General features: G+C 52.1%; 3 gene segments (V, D, J or C); all 3 read right to left on the reverse strand.

Moving 5' to 3' along the window:
* Positions 1 to 5,349: 5,349 nt before the first annotated feature.
* LOC123347755 lies at positions 5,350 to 6,256 on the reverse strand. The segment is given in 2 exon segments: positions 5,350 to 5,693; positions 6,199 to 6,256. Coding segments are annotated over 2 exon segments (402 nt in total).
* Positions 6,257 to 9,024: 2,768 nt separating this feature from the next.
* LOC123347756 lies at positions 9,025 to 9,663 on the reverse strand. The segment is given in 2 exon segments: positions 9,025 to 9,323; positions 9,627 to 9,663. Coding segments are annotated over 2 exon segments (336 nt in total).
* Positions 9,664 to 17,374: 7,711 nt separating this feature from the next.
* Positions 17,375 to 19,303, reverse strand: LOC123348589. The segment is given in 2 exon segments: positions 17,375 to 18,645; positions 19,174 to 19,303. Coding segments are annotated over 2 exon segments (426 nt in total).
* Between the last annotated feature and the right edge of the window lie 911 nt (positions 19,304 to 20,214).

The raw sequence follows: 20,214 nt of genomic DNA on the forward strand, positions 1-20,214 counted from the left end.
TCAGTACCTTCATAAATGGTTTGGATAATGGCACAGAGAGTACCTTTATAAAGTTTGCAAAGGATACCAAGCTTAGCTGTGAGGGGTAGTTAGCACTTTGGAGGACAGAATTCGAGTTCAGATCTTGACAAATTGGAAAAGTGTTCTGAATTAAACAGGATGAAATTCAATAAGGGTAAATGCCAATACTCCATTTGGAATCAATTGCACAAATACAAAATGAGTCCCAGGTGTCTTAATTGACCTGGAGCAGCTGCCATTTACTTATCCTGGTACCAGGGATTTGTTTAACCTGCGGCTAATATATCTATCTCCCACTACTTTTCTATAGCCACCTGGCCTTGCCCCATCACAGTTAACACTAGGAAAAGCCTCCTGTCAGGTTGTTAACCACTGGAATAAGTTAGTGAGCGAAGTTGTGGAATCTCCATCATTGGTGGTTTCTAAGACCAGGTTAGACAAACACCTGTCAGGGATGGTCTAGATCAGGGGTTCTCAAACTTGGTCTGTGGCTTGTTCAGGCTATTCCCCTGGCAGGCCGCAAGGCACTTTGTTTACCTGAGCGTCCACAGGTATCAGGGGCAGCTCTAGGCATTTCGCCGCCCCAAGCACAGCAGGCAGGCTGCCTTCGGCGGCTTGCCTGTGGAGGGTCCACTGAAACCACGGGACCAGCAGACCCTCCGCAGGCAAGCCACCGAAGGCAGCCTGCCTGCTGCCCTCATGGCGACCGGCAGAGCCCCCCCTGCGGCTTGCCGCCCCAAGCACGGGCTTGGCATGCTGGGGCCTGGAGCCGCCCCTGGCAGGTATGGCCGCTCGCAGCTCCCAGTGGATGTGGTTTGCTGAGAGCTGCTTTTCAAATCCTCCATTCGCTCACCCATGAACCACCCATCAGTGACTGTCTCCCTAGCATTGAGAGTCATCAGGCGGCCAGCCCGCTCCAGGGGAGCTGCTGGTACCACCGGAAGGTTTGGTAAACACCGGTGTAAGTCCAGGTCACAGTGGAGACGTCTCCTTCCCGCACAACCCATGACTCGGGTCCCTAAACCAACAGGGACTCACAGCAGGAGACTGGAGGGAAATAAAATTACAGCATTAGAGCGATGTATATCAGAGTGTTATAGCACTTGTTTAACCTCATGTCTGTCTGTCTGCCAGAAGCTGGGAATGGGTGACAGGGGATGGATCACTTGGTGATTATCTGTTCTGTTCATTCCCTCTGGGGCACCTGGCATTGGCTGCTACTGGAAGACAGGATACTGGGCTGGATGGGCCTTTGGTCTTACCTAGTATGGCCGTTCTTATGTTTCTCTCCCAGTCTATCTATGTATCTTTCTTTCTTCTGTTGCCTCTCTCTAATTTCTTAATTATCCTATCTATCCACGCCATCTGTCCTTCCTCTGCATCATCTATCCATACATCAATCTGTTGTAAAATGCAGTTTCCATCTCTCTCTCCCTCTCTCTCTCTCTCTCCCTCTCGATGCTCTTCTGAAGTCTTGAAAAAAGGAGGTAAGAAATGCCAACGAATGTTCCAAATCACTACAAACACTGAAATAGAACAGTGATGCCTCCAGTTGGCAGCCCCCTCTCTCTTTATGTGTGCAGTAACTCTTAATCATCCTAAACCCTGAATCAAATGCTGCTTCAGCCATTTCTGATTCAACATCCCAGAAGTGAAGCAGCTGGGTTGGGAGAGGCCAGAGTATTCTGAGCACAGACTTACATTAGAAGTGAAGAAAGACCCAAGGGCATTTTCAGCCTCATGGCTCTGAGTTGAGTGGCGTTAATTTAGTGACACCTGAGACATTCAAAGCACTGAGATACACTGGCTCCCAGTCTCGTCTCTGCCTGAGGGCTTGGCTACACTCGAAACTTCAAAGCGCTGCCGTGGGAGTGCTGCCGCGGCAGCGCTTTGAAGTGCGAGTGTGGTCGCGCCGCCAGGCTGGGAGAGAGCTCTCCCAGCGCTGCAGGTTCTCCACCTCCCCGTGGGGATTAGCTTAAAGCACTGGGAGCCACGCTCCCAGCGCTGGGGCACTGTTTACACTGGCGCTTTACAATGCTGTAACTTGTTGCGCTCAGGCGGGTGTTTTTTCACACCCCTGAGCGAGAAACTTGCAGCGTTGTAAAGCGCCAGTGTAGCCAAGGCCTAAAGTGTTTGTGCCTCAGGCTCATCACATGACACATAACCCAGATTGAAGTACCATATTTGCCTCTGCTTGCTAGGCACCAAGCTGAACTGCTTTCTTGCCGCTCTGCAACCCTGGCCATAGGGACTCCTCCAGCAGCCTCATCCAAGAGAGTGGGAGTAAATTTGATGTGTGTAAGTTTGATTGTATGAGTGAATTTTGTGCGGGCCAGTGGTGTGTGGTTGTGTCCAGAATATACTGGATCAATGTCCAGGATGACATGAGGATTTATGCTGATATTTGACATCAGTCTAGTAGAACAGTGGTGGAAAACTTCATAACAATTTTATACAAATTTTCTGTAGATGTGAACGCTAGATGAAATGGCCATTAGGTGGCAGCACTTCATTATGAACCTGTTATTTCTTTCCAGACAAGGACAGGTGTGATGAAGTGAGAATATTCTTGATGTGTTCTGTGGATGCTGAGTGGGGAGTATTAACCTGGGAAGGTTGCAGGGGAGTTGGGACTGCCTGCATTGGGGAAGGGCGCATACCTGAGCATGTAACCTGAGAACCCAGGTGGGGGGTTGGAGGCCAAGTAACATCTCTTCCTGGGAAACTGGTAAAAGGACAAAGGCTGGGGGAGGAGCCAGGGGGAGGCTGAGTGAGAGGCTGGAGGGAGTTTCAGTTTTGAGCTGTCTGGGAAATGGAGAGGGGCACCCCGATGGGGCTTGGGCTTCCCAACGGGGCTGTGGCCTCCCTGGGGCCCCCAGATGGACTTGACTGAGGGGGTCCTGTTGTCTGTACCTACAAGCTCTGTTTTGGACTGTGTTCCTGTCATCTAAATAAACCCTCTGTTTTACTGGCTGGCTGAGAGTCATGGTGAATCGCAGGAAGCCAGGGGTGCCGGGCCTAGTCTCCCTCACACACTTCATGACAACAGGTCACACTTTTATTAAATTTCACGTACAAATAAACACACTGGGTCTTGAAACAGTTCTATTATTTCACTTTTGATTTTGGGTTATGGGGACCCTTCTACTTTCAATCCATTTTATATTTCCCTGTGATTTGAAAATGCAGGCTGTAACTGTGAAGACTGCCTAAGGGTAGGCAGGTTAAATAATACCTAAAGTTAATGGGGTTTGGGCATTCAGGATGGGATTTCCAAAACAAATAAAGAGAGTTAGGTGCCCAAATCTCTTTTAATTTAATTGGGATTTGATCATCCTTTGAAAATTCCAGTATCAATATGACTCTGGGCGCTATTTTTTCAGTTATGCCTAACTCTTCTTAGGGTACAGTGGTGTTTGCCCCAATTCTGTCTGATTAAGTCCATGCACTGAGGGCTGAAGTAAGACTTGAATGGTGCAAAGGCCTTTTTGCTGATCAACTGAACATTTTCAGCTGTGATTTTCAAAGGAGCCATTGGGAGATAGGCACTTAAATCTCCCTTGAATTTCAATAGAATGTGGGTGCCTAATACCAGGAGGAGCCTGTGACAATTCCAGCCTTCACAACCAGGGATTTATTCAGCAGGTTCATGGATTTGTAAGGCCCGAAAGGACCATTATGATCATGTGATCTGCTCTCCTGTATCACACAGGCCAGAGAATTTCAGCCAGTGCTCCCTACGCCTATAGTATGTCCTTCAGAAAGAGAAATCCAGTCTGGCTTTGAACCATCCAAGCGATGAAGAACCCACCACCTCGTTAGATAAGTTGGTCCAATGAGTAACTGAAACACTCTTGAAAATTTTCACCTTCTTTCTAGCCTGAGCTTGTCCTGCTTCAGTTTCCAGCCATTGGATCTCAGCATATTTTCATAGGTGCCATTCTGGCCATCTTCTTTTTTTTTTTTGCTTTGGGTGGCAAAAGCCTAGATCCGGCCCTGGCAACAGCAGCACATCGTGCACGAGGGCACCCTCAGGCCACTGCGGTTCATGCCGCGGGGGAGCAGCACCCGCACCTTGTGGCTCGGCCAGGCAGGCTCCAAGCGTGGGACACTCAGGCTGGGGGACACCCCACGTGGCACAGGGAGCCACCTGCAGATGCCACAGGGCATCCGCCTCCCATGGCCACAGCCGGGGCTGAGCAAAGCAGCCCGAGCTGCCCAGGGACTGGGGCAGGGTGGCCAGAAGCAGCAGCAGCAGCGGGGCCATAGAGGGCTGGGCGCTGCCGTGTGGGGCCCGCATCCTGTTCTCTGGGCCTCCGCTCCCCCTGGGGCTACCCTGCCCCGGCTCCTCAGCCCCCTGCCAGGGCAGTCCCCCGGCTCTGCCCTCCCAGGTCCCGGCCAGTCCTGGAGGCGGGAGCCCTGGCTGGAGGGACCCTGGGCTGAGGCGTGGCCCAGGAGCCCCATTGCTTACCCCGACCCTGCCAGACCTGACCAGCTGGAGGAGAGGGGGGAGTGGGCAGAGCCAGCACTGGTGGGGAGGTAGGGCTGGGGCAGCAGGGGGTGCGGGTGGGGTGGGGTGGGGGGAGAGCCCAGACCCGGCAGGGCATGCGGGTGGGGGAAGGCACTGGGTGGAGGAGCCCAGGGCTCAAGTGGGGGGCAGCCAAAACATTTTTTCTTGGGGTGGCAAAAAAACTAGAACTGGCCCTGGACAAAATCGGTACTTGGTCCTGCTAGTGAAGGCAGGAGGCTGGACTTGACCTTTCAGGGTCCCTTCCAGTTCTATGAGATAGATATAGCTCCATATACTAAATCTTCTCCCAGTCCTTGTGTCACATTCTGCTTTGTCTCCTTCCAGCTCTCCCCTTCGGGGTGAATTTCTGAGCACAACTGTGGTGCAGATTCCCAGAAATCAGTTAGAGGTTTTCATCTCCAGGAACCCAGCTGCAGCAGTTCCCTCTCCCCCTACCAGGGGCGGCTCCAGGCCCCAGCACGCCAAGCGCGTGCTTGGGGTGGCAAGCCACGGGGGGTGCTCTGCCGGCGCCTCAAGGACGGCAGGCAGGCTGCCGTTGGCGGCTTGCCTGTGGAGGGTCCACTGGTCCCGTGGCTTCGGCGGACCTCCCGCAGGCACGCCCGCCTAAGCCACGGGACCAGCGGACCCTCCGCAGGCAAGCCGCCGAAGGCAGCCTGCCTAACGTGCTTGGGGCAACAAAATGCCTAGAGCCGCCCCTGGGTGCTGGGGTCTGACCGTGTTCAGGAAGGCGAAGCCCGCTCAGAAATGCACTGTGTAAGAAGTAGGTGGTGGTGTTGTGCCGCCAGCCAGTCCGACAGTTACCCTCTAGCTGGGGAGTGTTTGCACAGGCTGCCAGTGCTCCTGTGTCGCTGTGTCGCCACGGCGCAGAAGTAGGTGGCTGCGTCTCCCAGCTGTGATTCTCTGATGTGCAGGGAACTCAGCCGCTTCCCCTTGTCGAGCTCCGCGGTGAGGTTGGGCTCCTTGGTTTGTTTCCCATTGGATACCAGAATCAGCAGGGAGACAGGCTGGCCTCTGGGCAGCTGCGTGAACCACTGCACACTCCCGAAATTACTTGTCGTGTAGTGGCAAGAGATGCTGCCGTTCTGCCCTTCCCGAGTGACCTCAGACAGGTCCTGGTGCACCTCAGCCTGGCAGCTCCCCCCTGTGGGCAGAAGAGAAAAGACACGCCCCATAGATGACAGGGCACCTCTGCCCCATTCACACACTGGCCGGATGCGAAGCCCAGGGGAGTTTCTCTTCATTTCCAGGGGCTTTGCATCTGGTCCACCACCGCTATTTTCCTATATTGCTGTATTCCTAGATAGCCATAATTGGGTGTTAGGGGTTGGGGTTAGGGGGTTAGCCCTAGATTATTGCTGGCTGCGAGATTCCCAAGGGCACAATAATAAGAGACAGTCCTTACCCCAAAGAGTTTACAGATTAAATAGCCAAGCAAAGGGTGATAGGGGAAAATGAGGCACACAAAAGGGAAGGAACTCCAGCAGGCCAGAGCTGGGAATTGAACCCAGGAGTCCTGTATCCCTACCCAGTACAGAGAACGGTGCCTGGCTAGCAAAGCAAAGGGCGAGTCAGGGAATTAGTCCTTGTCTCTTATATCCACCATCACGTTCAGCGTCTTCTGTCGCGTTTCCTGCCCCCAGACTTACAGGGAATGTTCACCAGCAGTAGCAGCAGGTGTGGGAACAGCTGCCAGGGTCTCCCCATTGTCCCTCAGCAAAGAAGCTGTATCGCCGGGTGTTCCCCATTCAGTACAAAAGGTTCAGCCCCTTTGCAGGTAGATTTACTTCTCTATCCGGGGCAAATTTACCAGCTCCGCCTCCTGAACTAGGAGCCTCTTTGGGACCCACAGGTGGCAGCTCCGGGTAGCCTAACACAGCCGGGAAATGAGTTCCAGGGGGGTCACTTCGTAGATCTGCTCTGAGCAAGTAGGTGCTGTGGGCTCGGGCTGTCGGCCTGGCTTAAATTGGGCTGGAATCTGGCTCACAATCTGAAGGTTACCTGCCCCTCCCCCTCCTCAAATTTGCCCCTTGATAATAGAAACACTTTGCTCTAAATTCGGAGGGACATGGGCACAGGAACCATCCTGTTCACATCTCACTCCTTGTGCCCATCGGACTTGTCCATTCTCAACCGCAGGCTCCCCCGCTCTCTTCGGCAGAGATCCCAAAGGGGACTAAGGGAGTTGGGTGCTCAGCTCTTTTATGCCTCTTTGAAATGTGCATCCCTGCTGGGCCTGAATGGCCCCCAGGACTACAGACAGAGGCAGCCGCGTTGCCTATATTATATTGGTGCCACAAACTGCTGAAGAGGATGAGCCTTTTCCCTCCCCTGAAATGTAACCCCAGTGAAAGTGCGGTAATGAAATGGGTGACAGGGGATGGATCACTGGATGATTCCCTGTTCTGTTCATTCGCTCTGGGGCACCTGACACTGGCCACTGTCGGGAGACAGGATACTGGGCTAGTATGGACGTTCTTATGGTCTTCAGTAGATTTCCCGTGTCTAGATGGATCTGAAAAAAATGACAAAGAATCCTGTGGCACCTTATAGACTAACAGACGTATTGGAGCACGAGCTTTCATGGGTGAATACCCACTTCGTTGGCTGCATGTAGACATGTAGCTCAATTGCCAGCTGCACGTCTGTCTATACAACCATTTAGCCACCCTGCCCGCTGCTTTGTCCATCCCTCCCTCTTGCTGCACTGTCTGTCTGTGCTGACACTCATCTCCATGGCATGCGAGCGCTGAGAGTAAAATCGTTTCCCACACAGGCCCGAGGGCTCTACAAGTCGTTGCACGCACGCGCACACCCACCTCCCTGACAGGCTGCAGTGGGTTTTGTACTAGTGCAAGTACACGGCTGAGGGCCCAGGCTGGCTGCTGGGGAAGCTGAGCGAGCTGCACCGGTGGGTGGTTTCCAAAGACCCGGTGAAGGAATCTCCCTGTTCCCAGCCACCCGTGATCCTTAATATCATGAGCTGCGGGGAAGCGCCTGGGACCTGGTGTGGGGAAAACAGGGCGAGGGAGGCCAGCGGAGGTCGCGCCCAGGGAGGGGCGGGCGTTTGGCTGGAAGTCCCCTTACAGTGGAGGGCTGGAGATGAGCCACCGGGAAACGGATGGAGTTTTACAAACTGCACGTGTCTGTTGTGCTCAGTAGAGCTGACACGAAGAGATGGGATTGGCATAAACTCAGTTCTTTGCTTGTAAAATACCAAGGGATGCCAAGCTCTTAAATCCTGCCTGAGGGTGAGAGGGAAGGTGTGTCAGTGTGTGAGAGAGAACAGCAAAGCACAGAGAACTAAAGGGTGGGATACCTCACAGCAGTGCAGTGAGCAGAAGCAAGTCCATGGGTGCTGTGGGGTCTGTCAGACCCTGCAATGAAAGGCAGGACTGAGCCCCTTTGCCGAGAGATCTAAGTCTGACACAGGAAATTCTCTGGGTGTGGGATACATTCTGGGGGCCAGGATGTTTATCTAGGAGTGTGCCGTGTTGTTGTTGTAGCTTTGTGGGTCCCACGCTATTGGAGGGACAAGGTGGGTGAGGTCACATATTTTATTGGACCAACTTCTGTTGGTGAGAGAGACACACTTCCCAGTGGAGGAAAGCTCTGTGTAGCTGGAAAACTTGTCTCCTCAACAGAAGCTGGTCCAATCGAGCATATTATCATCTAAAAGTGTGCATGGAGCTGTCCCTAAGATTAAATGTATGTGTGTCATGGTGTGTAGGCATAAAGATCTATATTTCTGAGTGTGTATGAAGGGCTAGGTATGTCAGAGAGTGTGCCTGTGTGTGTGTGATTTCAGTGTGTAGGTTTCTGGCTGTGTGTTAGAATCCGTATATTTGTGTGTGTGAGTCTAGGTGAGAGAGAGTGTGTGTGTGTGTGTGGCTGTATGTGAGAATTCTTATGTGACTATATATGTCTGTGCAAGTGTCTGTGTGTGTATGTGTATGAGAGAGAGATTGTATGAGAGAATGCTTGTGTGAGTGTGTCCTGTGTGTGGCTGTATGTGAGAATGTCTGTGTGCATGTTACCAGTCTGAAAGTGTCTGACCTCAACAACAGGGAAAATCACATGGGAATTACTGAGTTACCGGATTGTCTCCCCAGAAAATGCTTCCCCATCTGCTAGTGTTGTGGGGCAAGGAAGTTATTTTTGATATAAAACCACCAGATCCAGGCAATTGGGGAAGGCGAAAAGGTGAAAATGTCTATAATTTTCCAGCTGATTCTTCAGGTTTCTTCCTTAAATTACTGACCCTTTATTCTGTTCACATCGCTCCTGTTCCGGTCCGTTCCCGTGTGTTCTCTTCTGTTCCATTCTATTCTTATTACCTCTCGCCGACTCTGTTCTACTTTCCTTTCTTCTCTTCTGTGCTCATATCCTCTGGTCTGTTCTAACTTCTGCTTGTCTCCTCTCTAGGGTCCATGTGCCCTGCCCCCACCCAGGGTTTTGTGACGGGCTGCCTGTGCTCACCTGGCACTGTGCTCCAGCGCGCACAGATACACAGCAGAGTCTGCCAGGCGGCTGCTGTTCAGGTACAAGAAGCTGCTTTTGGTTTTGGTGTCCAGGCTCATGGTGAAATTCTCTCGGGTGTCTCTGCCGCTAGAGGACAGGAGCACCAGGAACCGCGGCTGGCCCCCCTGGGGCTGGCGGTACCAATGCACGCTGTACTCGGTGCCCGTGTAGGAGCAGTTGAGCTGGATGGGTTCTCCTTCGTGGGCAGTGGCTTGGGACCGCTCCTGGGTCACCGTGTATTGGGCCAACGCACCTGGAGAGAGAAGGTTGGTTTTAGTCCAGGTTTTCTTGCTCAGCAGTGACAGGAAAATACATGCACCTCTGTGCAGACAAAGGAGAAAGCAAGCAAACAAAAATCCACCTTTCCCTCTGTACTGTCTGCCTGTCTATCCATCCACCCTTCCCTCTGCCCATCCTCCCCTCCGCACTGTCCATCTGTCCACCCACGGGCGCCCATCCCCGTGGTATCGGAGCGCCTTTCTTTCAGAAAAGCCATTCCCCAACCGCCTGGAAATCCCAACCCGTGGTGCCCTGCTCAGAGCAGAGCCTCGAATACCTGGAGCCAGCACCAGCAGCAAAGCGGCCAGGCTCATTGTCAGGGACTCAGCTGCAGAATGAAGTGGCTGCAGCTGAACCTGGATGAGGTGAAGCTGTGACACCACTCAGCCTCCAGGGGTGGCCTTCAGGCTGGAAGCAACTCGGTACATTTACCCTGTTCAAGTGGGTGGGGGAGGGAAAGGGTTTTCCTTCTGAGAGCACTGGGCCTGGTCCTCCACTGGTGCAGATTAATTGGGTTCCATCAGAGTCATTGGGCCGGTTTCCCAGCCGGAGCAAACTGGCCACAGTTCCACTGGAGACCATGGGCAGATCCATAGCTGATGTAAATCAGTGGAGCCGCATTTAATCCGGGGCAGCTGGTCCGGTTTCTACCAATTAAGGCTCTGTCCCTATAATTCATGGGTTTCCCTCTCTGTTGTGCTCTCCTGGGTTAAGCAATATTTATGTAGCGGGCGCACACCGACATCAAGGAAGCAAAAAGATGGTTATAAGCCACTGGCCGAAGTGGGTAACACGGCGAAGCGCCAGCCTGTCTCACTAGCAGGCACAGAAAATTGTATCAGGGATTTAAAAAAAAAAAAAGATGAGGGGAAGCGAATGAAAACAGGATTTCAATGAATCGCGGATTGATGCAGCTGAAGGCGGTTGGAGTGGAATGGCCGCTAGGGGGCAGCAGCGGGTGAGGAATATGGGGCGAGGCCTGGTTTTACCCTCAGGTGTATCCCAGCCGAGAATGGCTTGGCCGCAGGCCAGTGCAACCATTTAGGCGACCTAGGCAGTCGCCTACGACACTAGGATTTGGGGGGGTGCCATTTTCTTTGGCAGCGATGGGGCGGCCACCCCAGTCACCGCTGGCATTTAGAGGGAGGGAGATGGGGCAGGAGAGCTCTGGGAGGGCCGCCTGCAGCAAGTAAGGGGCGGGGAGGCAGCACGCTGGGGAACTCCCTGCCCTAGCTCACCCCTACCCGCCTCCTCCCCAAGCACGCCCTGGCTGCCTCATTTCTCCCGCCTCCCAGGCTTGCTGGCACCTAAGCTGATTGGCTCCGCAAGCCTGGGAGGCGGGAGAAGTTAAGCAGCGACGGGTGCTCGTGATTGTGCATGGAACAGAGGTGAGCTGGGGCGGGGGGGTGCCTCAGGGTGGAGGGTGGGGAGCTGCCGTGGGGGGGGCGCCTCAAGAAGGGTTCGGGGGGGGGGGGCGCAAGGTGGAAGTTTTGCCTAGGGCACGAAACATCCTTGCACCATCCCTGCTTGGCCGATCCATTGGCCCTGGTGTCCCATCTCCAGAACAGGCTGGTGCCGCACTGTGATTACTCCAGCAGGGGCCTCCCTAGGCAGCGTGACAGGTGCTTTAAAAACAGATCCCCACAGAGGCTCCCTGCCCCTAAGACATTGCCTGTGCAGCAGGGAAAGGCAGACAAGCGGATGGGAGGGAAACATGCACAGAGAGTAGAAAGGACTTGCCCAAGTTCATATAGCAGCTCAGTGGCAGAGACGGGTAGTCACCCTTAGACTGTAGGTTCTCTAGGGAAGAGACTGGGCTGGGGGGAGGGGCTGTACTTCTACACCCCCTAGGGCAGGGGTAGGGTTTAGGGTTGTGGTGAGGGTGAACTGTCAGGCTGTAGCATTCGCATTTTGGTTACAGTCTTGAGTAAGGGTTAAGTGTGGGGTTAGGTTTACAGTTCAATGGGAATTGAGTGTTTAGTTTCCTGAGACCTCTTTGAAATCCCAGCCCAGTTCCCTAGGAGAACTATCCAAATTATGAGAATAAAACGCGTCTCCATAGTATCTTCTATCTATACCGACCAAGTTTCAAACTCCCAGTTATTGCCCCTGCCTCAGAAGAACATAAATGTCACGTCTCTAAGGGCAGCAACAACTGTGGAAAATTCATTAGAAACCGACGGAGAGGAAGAGGGAGGAGTTTTGGGGAACTCTCCACAGATCCAGGAAACACAGTGGGTTCAGGTCAGCCTGCAGCTGAGATATTGGTGTTCTTAAGGGGAGAGGGATGAGCTTGTGGACGAGGGTCTGTTCTGGGATTCAGAGACCAGCTCTGCCACAGACTGTGTGTGTGTGTGACGATGTGTAATCCTCCTCCTCTATGCCTCAGTTTCCCTAGCTGTAAAATAAGAAGGATTTTTTCTAACTCATGGAGGGACTGTTGAGATTTTTTGACGCACCCAGGTATCAGTGGGATGGGGCATGAATATGTTTACGGGCAATAACGTCTGGGATTATCACAACAAATTTAATGGGATGAGGCACCCAACTCCATTAACCTCCTTTGAAATGCCCAGCCAGAACTCCTGAAAGAATTATGTAAAATCATTTTCGTCTTTCCTCTGCTGCCTTTGCCGGCAGCCTGAGTGAAACCGAAGACACAGCGCGTGGAAGGGTTTCCAATGACAACCTGTGTTTATATTTCCAACCAGCAGATGGCGGTGCTTTGTCATGACTTTACCACGTACCACATGATTTTAGAGTTCACGGTTCACTTCGGACGCATGGAATGGAACATATATTGAGGAGATATAGATACACATACAGAGACCATGAAAAGGTGGGAGTTGTCTAACCAACTCTGAGAGGTCTTGGGGAAAGAGTCTTGCAATTAAATAGTTTCCAAACAAATCTACCCAAAATGCAAATGTCTCTACAACAGGAGCATTGCTTTGACTCTGGGAGAGTTGGTAAGTGCAGCTTTATCCCACCACTCAAAACCGGGTATTTCTATTTCCCCCGTATTTAAACTCGCGTATTTTACCCCATTTCACCATAAATGAGCAATTTGACAGTATATTGTCCACGTGTAAAAGGAAATTTTTCGTTCGCATTTTATCTCAATTTGTATTTTCAACAATAGGTCACTTCATCTACATTTATACTCACCTTTAACATGTATATTACTACAAATTATCCCCCCCCCCTCTACACCGATACAGGTCATCTCATCAGCTAAGGGCTTGGCTACACTGGAGAGTTGCAGCACTGGTGGTGGGTTTACAGCGCTGCAACTTACACACTGTCCACACTTGCAAGGCACATACAGCGCTGCATCTCCCTGGCTGCAGCACTGGCTGTACTCCTGCTCTGCCTCGGGTATAACTATTGCAGCGCTGGTGATGCAGCGCTGGTGATGCAGCACTGCTCCGCCAGTGTGGCCACCAAAAGCGCTGTTATTGGCCTCCAGAGGTATTTGGAGGTATCCCAGAATGCCTGTTCAGCCACTCTGCTCATCAGTTCGAACTCTACTGCCCTGGCCTCAGGTGACCCGCCCTTTAAATGCCCCGGGAATTTTAAAAATCCCCTTCCTGTTTGCTCAGCCAGGTGTGGAGTGCAATCAGTGAATCTTTCCAGGTGACCATGCCTCCACGTGGCAAACGAGCCCCAGCATGGAGCAATGGCGAGTTGCTGGACCTCATCAGTGTTTGGGGGGAGGAAGCTGTGCAGTCCCAGCTGCGCTCCAGCTGTAGGAATTACGGTACCTTTGGCCAGGTATCAAAGGCCATGCTGGAAAGGGGCCATGACCGGGACGTGCTGCAGTGCAGGGTTAAAGTGAAGGAGCTGCGGAGTGCCTATTGCAAAGCCCACAAGAGAAACTGCTGCTCCGGCGCTGCCCCCATGACCTGCCATTTTTACAAGGAGCTGGACGCGATACTTGGGGGTGACCCCATTGCCAATCCGACGACCACGATGGACACTTCAGAGCGGGGGAGGGGGGGAGGAAACCAAGAGTGAGGGTACTGGGGTTGGGGGAGACACTCCGGAGTCCCAGGAGGCTCCCTGCAGCCAGGAGCTCTTCTCAAGCCAGGAGGAAGGTCTCCAGTTGCAGCAGCCGGTACTTGGTGGAGGACAAACAGAGGAGCAGGTTCCCGGTAAGCGGCTTTTTATTTTCAGGATGGAAATGTTTCGGGAGAGGAGGGGGGGTTAGGGCTGCATGCATGCATGCCTAGATGTGGAATAGCCCATTGATGTGGTCTATCACGTCACGGTAACTGGCCTCGGTAATCTCTTCAAAAGTTTCAGTCAGAGCGTGGGCAATGCGCTTGCGCAAGTTTATTGAGAGAGCCACCGTGGTCCTTGTCAGGCTAACGCACCTGCGCCACTGTGCCACGAGGGGTGGGGGGACCATTGCTGCACAGAGGCAAGCTGCATAGGGGCCAGGGCAGAATCCGCATTGCTGTAGAAGAGCCTCCCGCTCTTCCCAGGTGACCCACAGCTGAGAGATATCTTCCAGGATTAACTCCTGTGGAAAATGTTGGGAGAGTGTTCAGTGCAGATGCCCCCTGTAGCTGTTTGCTGTCCCCAATGCACAAACCCCAGTACAGCCCTGAAGCCCTGAAGCAATCAGTCCCCCTTACTCACCATTTTATGGCTCCAGTGGGTTATGTGCGCTCTGTTTGGTATGGGAAAAGTATGCTAAAGTGAAGACTGTAAACTCGTTCAGTGTGTGGGAATTACTGTCTGGATGAGATTATAAACAATGCTGCCTCTGTTAACTGTTGCCATTTTTGCCTTTCGAAAAGTGTCCTTGACTACTGGACTGCCCGTATCATCGACTGCTCAGAGGCTACAAAACCTCAGGAAGAAGCCGCAAAAAAGCAAAGAAGACATGCTGAAAGCGGTTATGGAGCAGTCTGCCAGAGAGAGTAAGAAAGTGCAGGACTGGAGGAAAAAACTGCAGGACTGGAGGGAAATGGAAAGCAGGATCCGCCAGAGAAACGCAGTGGCCAGGAGGAAAAGCACAAAGCAGCTGCTAAGCATCCTGGCGCACCAAGCGGACTCTATCCAGGCGCTCGTAGCCATGCAGGCAGAGCACTACTGTGCCGGGCCCCCACCCCCCACCCCGTCACAAAGCTCTTACCCTTGTGCCCCAATGTCAGCTCCAAACCCCCTTCCCCAGCATCCAGATTCTTACCACCACCAGCTGCCCCCAACACCTGTACATTCACCAACCAGGCCTGAGAACTACGACCCTTACCCTCTGCACCCAACCCCCATCACCATGCAGCATAGGCATCCTGAAGTGCAGCAGTCATTGCACAGCACTCCAGGCAGGACATATTCAAACCTGTGACTGTACAGTTCCCCACCCCACCCCCCTGCCCTTTTAGGTTCCCAAAATGTTGTGTGTCTGTCAAGGAAGTTATTTTCTTTTCAATAAATGAATTCTTGGCTTTGAAAACAGTCTTTATTATTGCAGAAATTGAAAGATACCGTAGCCCAGGAAAGAAACAGGCACTGCAAATCATTTTAGGAAAAACAGATTCCTACTAACATTGTAACCACTGCACTTCACTCCCGTGCAAGGCAACAAACATTACCGTTGGCTTTCAGCCTCAAATTCCTCTCTCAAGGCATCCCTAATTCTTGCAGCCCTGTGCTGGGCCTCTCTACCAGCCCTGCTCTCTGGCTGTGCAAATTCAGCCTCCAGGCGTTGAACCTCGGCGGTCCATGCCTGACTGAATCTTTCACCCTTCCCTTCACAAATATTATGGAGGGTACAGTACACGGATATACCCGCAGGGACGCTGCTTTCCCCCAAGTCCAGCTTCCCATACAGAGATCACCAGCACCCTTTTAAATGGCCAAAAGCACACTCCACAGTCATTCGGCACCGGCTCAGCCTGTAGTTGAACCAGTCCTTGCTCCTGTCACGCTTCCCTGTACAGGGTTTCATGAGCCACGGCATTAACGGGTAAGCGGGGTCTCCAAGGATCACAATGGGCATTTCGACGTCCCCTACTGTGATCTTCCGCTCTGGGAAAAAAGTCCCGGCCTGCATCTTCCTGAACAGGCCACTGTTCCAAAAGATGCATGCATCATGCACCTTTCCAGGCCAGCCTGTGTAAATGTCAATGAAATGCCCATGGTGATCCACAAGCGCCTGGAGAACCATAGAGAAATACCCCTTCCGATTAATGTACTCGGATGCTAGGTGGGGTGGTGCCAGAATAGGAATATGCGTGCCATCTATCGCCCCTCCACAGTTAGGGAAACCCATTTGTGCAAAGCCATCCACAATGTCCTGCACGTTCCCCAGAGTCACGGTTCTTCTTAGCAGGATGTGATTAATGGCCCTGCAAACTTGCATCAACACGATTCCAACGGTCGACTTTCCCACTCCAAACTGGTTCCCAACCAATTGGTAGCTGTCTGGAGTTGCCAGCTTCCAGATTGCAATAGCCACCCGCTTCACCACTGGCAGGGTAGCTCTCTATCTCGTGTCCTTGCGCCGCAGGGTGTGGGCGAGCTCAGCACACAGTCCCATGAAAGTGGCTTTTCTCATCCGAAAGTTCTGCAGCCACTGCTCGTCATCCCAGACTTCCATGATGATGTGATCCCACCACTCAGTGCTTGCTTCCCGAGCCCAAAAGTGGTGTTCCACGGTGCTGAGCATTTCCGTGAATGCCACAAGCAATTTAGTGTCATACACGTCAGGCGACTCGATATCATCATCGTCGGACTCCTCACTGTCACTTTCACTTTGGAGCTGAAGGAATAGCTCAACTGCCAAACGTGATGTGCTGGCAAGACTGATCAGCATATTCCTCAGCAGCTCGGGCTCCATTTCCCACAGAAATCGCGCTGCACAGAAACCGTTGGGAGAGTCACAATGGCACCAAACGTGGATGGAAAAACAGTGACACAACCCTTCCCACAACCCACGGCGCCAAAATGGGATGAGGTGCTCTGTGGGATAGCTGCCCATAATGCACCACTCCCAACAGCGCTGCAAATGCTGCAAATGTGGCCACACTGCAGCACTGGTAGCTGTCAGTGTGGCTACACTGCCGCGCTTTCCCTACACAGCTGTACAAAGACAGCTGTAACTCCCAGTGCTGCACAGCTGCAAGTGTAGCCAAGCCCTAAGAAAATAAGTATTAATAGTTTCCTAATTAAAGATCATGCCCATTATATTATCCAAAGATTGTGTTTAAATTAGCTCTTTACAGAAAAATGTAACTGTTAGGGGAGTTTATCTTTAAGCATTGTCAGTACTCAGGCTGTTTCAAGGCGCTGCTGCCCGTTTTAATGCCTGTACCATCCCCTGGAGCAGGGCTGGGAGGGTTTTTGTAGGGCTCTGCCATGTGGCTCTGTCACTGTGCCAGACGCAGGGCACAGTAATACACCGTGGTGTCTGCCAGCTCCAAGGCGGCGATGTTCAGAACTGTGGAGCTGTCATCAGCCTGGGAAGAAAACCCAGGGCCACCGGGGTGGGGGGGAGAGGGGCAATTTGCCCCAGGCCCTGGGCCCAGCAGGGGCCTCCAGGAGAGTTTTTCAGGGCCCCTGCAGCTGAGGCCTTCACTCGCTCCGGGGGCCCCAGAAAACTCTCGCGGGGCCCGGCCTCGGAGCTTCTTATGCTCCCGGTCTTCGCGGGCGGGGGATCCTTCCGCTCTGGGGGGGAAGGACCCCCCGCCACCGAATTACCGCGGAAGCGGGACCCACTGCCAAAGTGCAGCCGTGGGTAATTTGGTGGCGGGGGGGGCCCTTCCATCCCGGGACCCGCCGCCAAAGTGCCCCGAAGACCCACGGCAGGGGCCCCCCACCGCCCAAGTACCGCCGAAGACCTGGCTGCACCAGGGCGGCAGGTCCCACTTCGGTGGTAATTCGGCGGCGAGGGGGTCCTCGCCGCAGGTCTTCAGGGCACTTCGGTGGCAGGTCCCAGAGCGGAAGGACCCCACTCGGCCAAAGACCCCAGGCCCCCAGAATCCTCTGGGTGGCCCTGATAAAACCTCTCCTGGGTGAAACCTGCGGTATGACAGCTCCTTTTCCCTTTTGTTCCTCTCTGGAGGATGTACTGCGGGGCTCGGTTTGGGTACTGGTGGTACCAGTAGAGATAGACACCAGCAGTGTAGCTGGGTTCATAAGAACAGCTGAGGGTCACGGTGTCTCCTTCTGACCTGGACACCTCGTGTTCCTTGGACCAGACCGAGTCACCCAGCACCGCACCTGCAACGAGACACTCACGTTCAAGGGCAGCCAGGTGCATTGGCAGGTCTAGGCTGGGAATTTGAGGCGGGATTCGGGAAATGCATAACAGACACAGGAAACGGACTGGGTTCTGCAGCTGAAGTGCAGGTGAGAACTCGTGGGACAAATTCCTTCCACTGCACTTCCTGGAAGGTCGGTTTCTGACTTTTTGACGTTTTTTTTTTATCCATTTTCCTTTTTATTGTCCTTCTTGTTGCTACTTGGTGAGAACTGAATTAAAGACATGGTGGGAAGACTTAAAAGCTCTGTGTTGTGTGTGCCGGTTTTGTGGGTGTGGGTGTCTTTCTGTTTGTCTCTATGTTTGTGTTTGTACGTGTGTATATCTCTGCATGCATCCGTGTGTTGTGCCTTTGTGTATCTGTCCCATTGGCCCCATGCTGGTTTACTCCAGCTAGGGGAATCCAGCCCCAATGGAAGTACAGCTGATTGATACTGTGGTGGACCTGGCCCAATTGACTCCATCTGCCCCACAGTGATTCACTGCAGTTGAGGAGCAGACCCAGAGTGGGTAAACTGAGGTTAATCTGGGGTAACACAATGGTGAATTAGGCTCATAAGTCTTCATAGGTATTGGTCATGTGGTTTATACCAGCCCCATCTTCTAGTTTAACCATCTGTCTTGGCCTGTGGATACTACTCTGCAGTTGTTTATGAGGATGAGAAAGCCAAGCGGGTGGGTTTTTGTACAGGGCTCCCTATTAAAGGTCTCATAGTGTCTTCCCACAGAGCACAGAAATACATCGTCGAGTCCGTCGGCTCTAGCTCTTTAATGGTTAAACTGAAGAATTTTGAGGATTTCCTGAATTCTGCAGAAAACCGTCTCCCGGCTCCATTCTCTTCCTCGTTATTCTCATCTATTCGGAAGAGGAAATCCATTGCCCCTGATCGTTGCTGTCTGTACCAAAATAAGTAATAGTTCTGGTATCCAGTGGAGAAAGTACACTCCAGGGTGACAGTCTGACCCCCCAACTTTGCCAGCTGCCCTTGTGTTTGCGTGACACTGCCTTGTCCCTGGCTGGAACCTGCAGGGAAGGAAAGAGAAAAAGTTCACCCTAATTAAGCATGTAAAGCTATTGCACATCTACAGCCAGTCTCGTGTGAGGAGAACAGAGACCCTTTAGGACTCACGGCCTCCCAGAAATGGAAAGGTTCTTTATGTGCATCTCGTACAAAGAGACCAACTCAGACCCAGAAAACAGGACTGGTTTGCCCTGCTTCTAGCAAGGGAGCAGTGAAGTTGGGAATAGCATCCAGGAGTCCTGAGTCTTAATCGTCCATGCTCTAGCCATGAGACTTTGATCCCCACTCAGAGCTCGGTATAGGACCCTGGAGTCCTGATGCGCAGTCTAACTGCTCTCAGCCGCTAGACTCTCCTCCTCTCCCAGAAGTGGGACTAGAAACCAGAAGCTCAGACCCCTTCTTTTAACCCACTGAACCCCTGCTCTCCTCCCTGGGCTGTGAACAGAACCCAGGAATCCTGGCTTCCAGTTTCCCCCTGTTCAAACCCATTAGGTAACAGAAGTTCTGACATTCTGACATTTGACACTTACTCAAAGATAGAAATGCTGTTGCTGTCCAAAGCAGGATTTCTGGAGTGTTCATGGCTAAAGATATTGTTTCCGGATCTTCAGGGGCTCAAGCCACCACTATGATGGGTGAATACAGGAAGCTGGATAGAATAGAATCTTATGGTGAAGTTTCTCTCACAAAATCAAATCAGAGAAATTAAATCTGTGGCAAGACCATTTAGTCCTTTCCTTCAGACCCCAGCTGAAGGCTGTTTCCCTCATCATGTAACAGCTAATACCCTCCGGTAGCGTTTACCCTACCTGGTGTGGCTTTGGCTTGTTCCTGTCACGTGACACATTTCTGGCCTCCAGATCTCTTTAGCAACTCAAAAAGAACAGGAGTACTTGTGGCCCTTAGAGACTAACAAATTTATTTCAGCATAAGCTTTAGTGGGCTACAGTCCACTTCTTCGGATGCAACTCAGTAGGAGCAACTTAGTTCTGTCTCATCCTCAGAGACAAGATCTCAGCAAGACTCACAAGGTCGAGCAGGGTTTTACTTTTTAAAAAAGCTAACACCAAAAACAAAAAAAGAACTGTACATGGATCCCATTTCCACAGATCTGGTCAGGATCCCCCTCTGACTGAAACTTTTACTTTTTTAAAAAGCTAACACCAAAAAAAAAAATTCTAGTCAGGACACTCACTGCTCACAGCCCAGCGAAATATTGTATGCGGGGATCTTTCTCCAGAGTGAAGCAAAATTAAGCTAATTGACTCAAGACCTGGGGATTTAACAAACATGTCAACAAACATGTGGACAAGGGGGATCCGGTGGACATAGTGTACTTAGATTTCCAGAAAGCCTTTGACAAGGTCCCTCACCAAAGGCTCTTACGTAAATTAAGCTGTCATGGGATAAAAGGAAAGGTCCTTTCATGGATTGAGAACTGGTTAAAGGACAGGGAACAAAGGGTAGGAATTAATGGTAAATTCTCAGAATGGAGAGGGGTAACTAGTGGTGTTCCCCAAGGGTCAGTCCTAGGACCAATCCTATTCAATTTATTCATAAATGATCTGGAG

Source organism: Mauremys mutica, chromosome 13 (assembly GCF_020497125.1).
Source record: "Mauremys mutica isolate MM-2020 ecotype Southern chromosome 13, ASM2049712v1, whole genome shotgun sequence".
Classification (NCBI taxonomy): Eukaryota; Metazoa; Chordata; order Testudines; family Geoemydidae; genus Mauremys; species Mauremys mutica.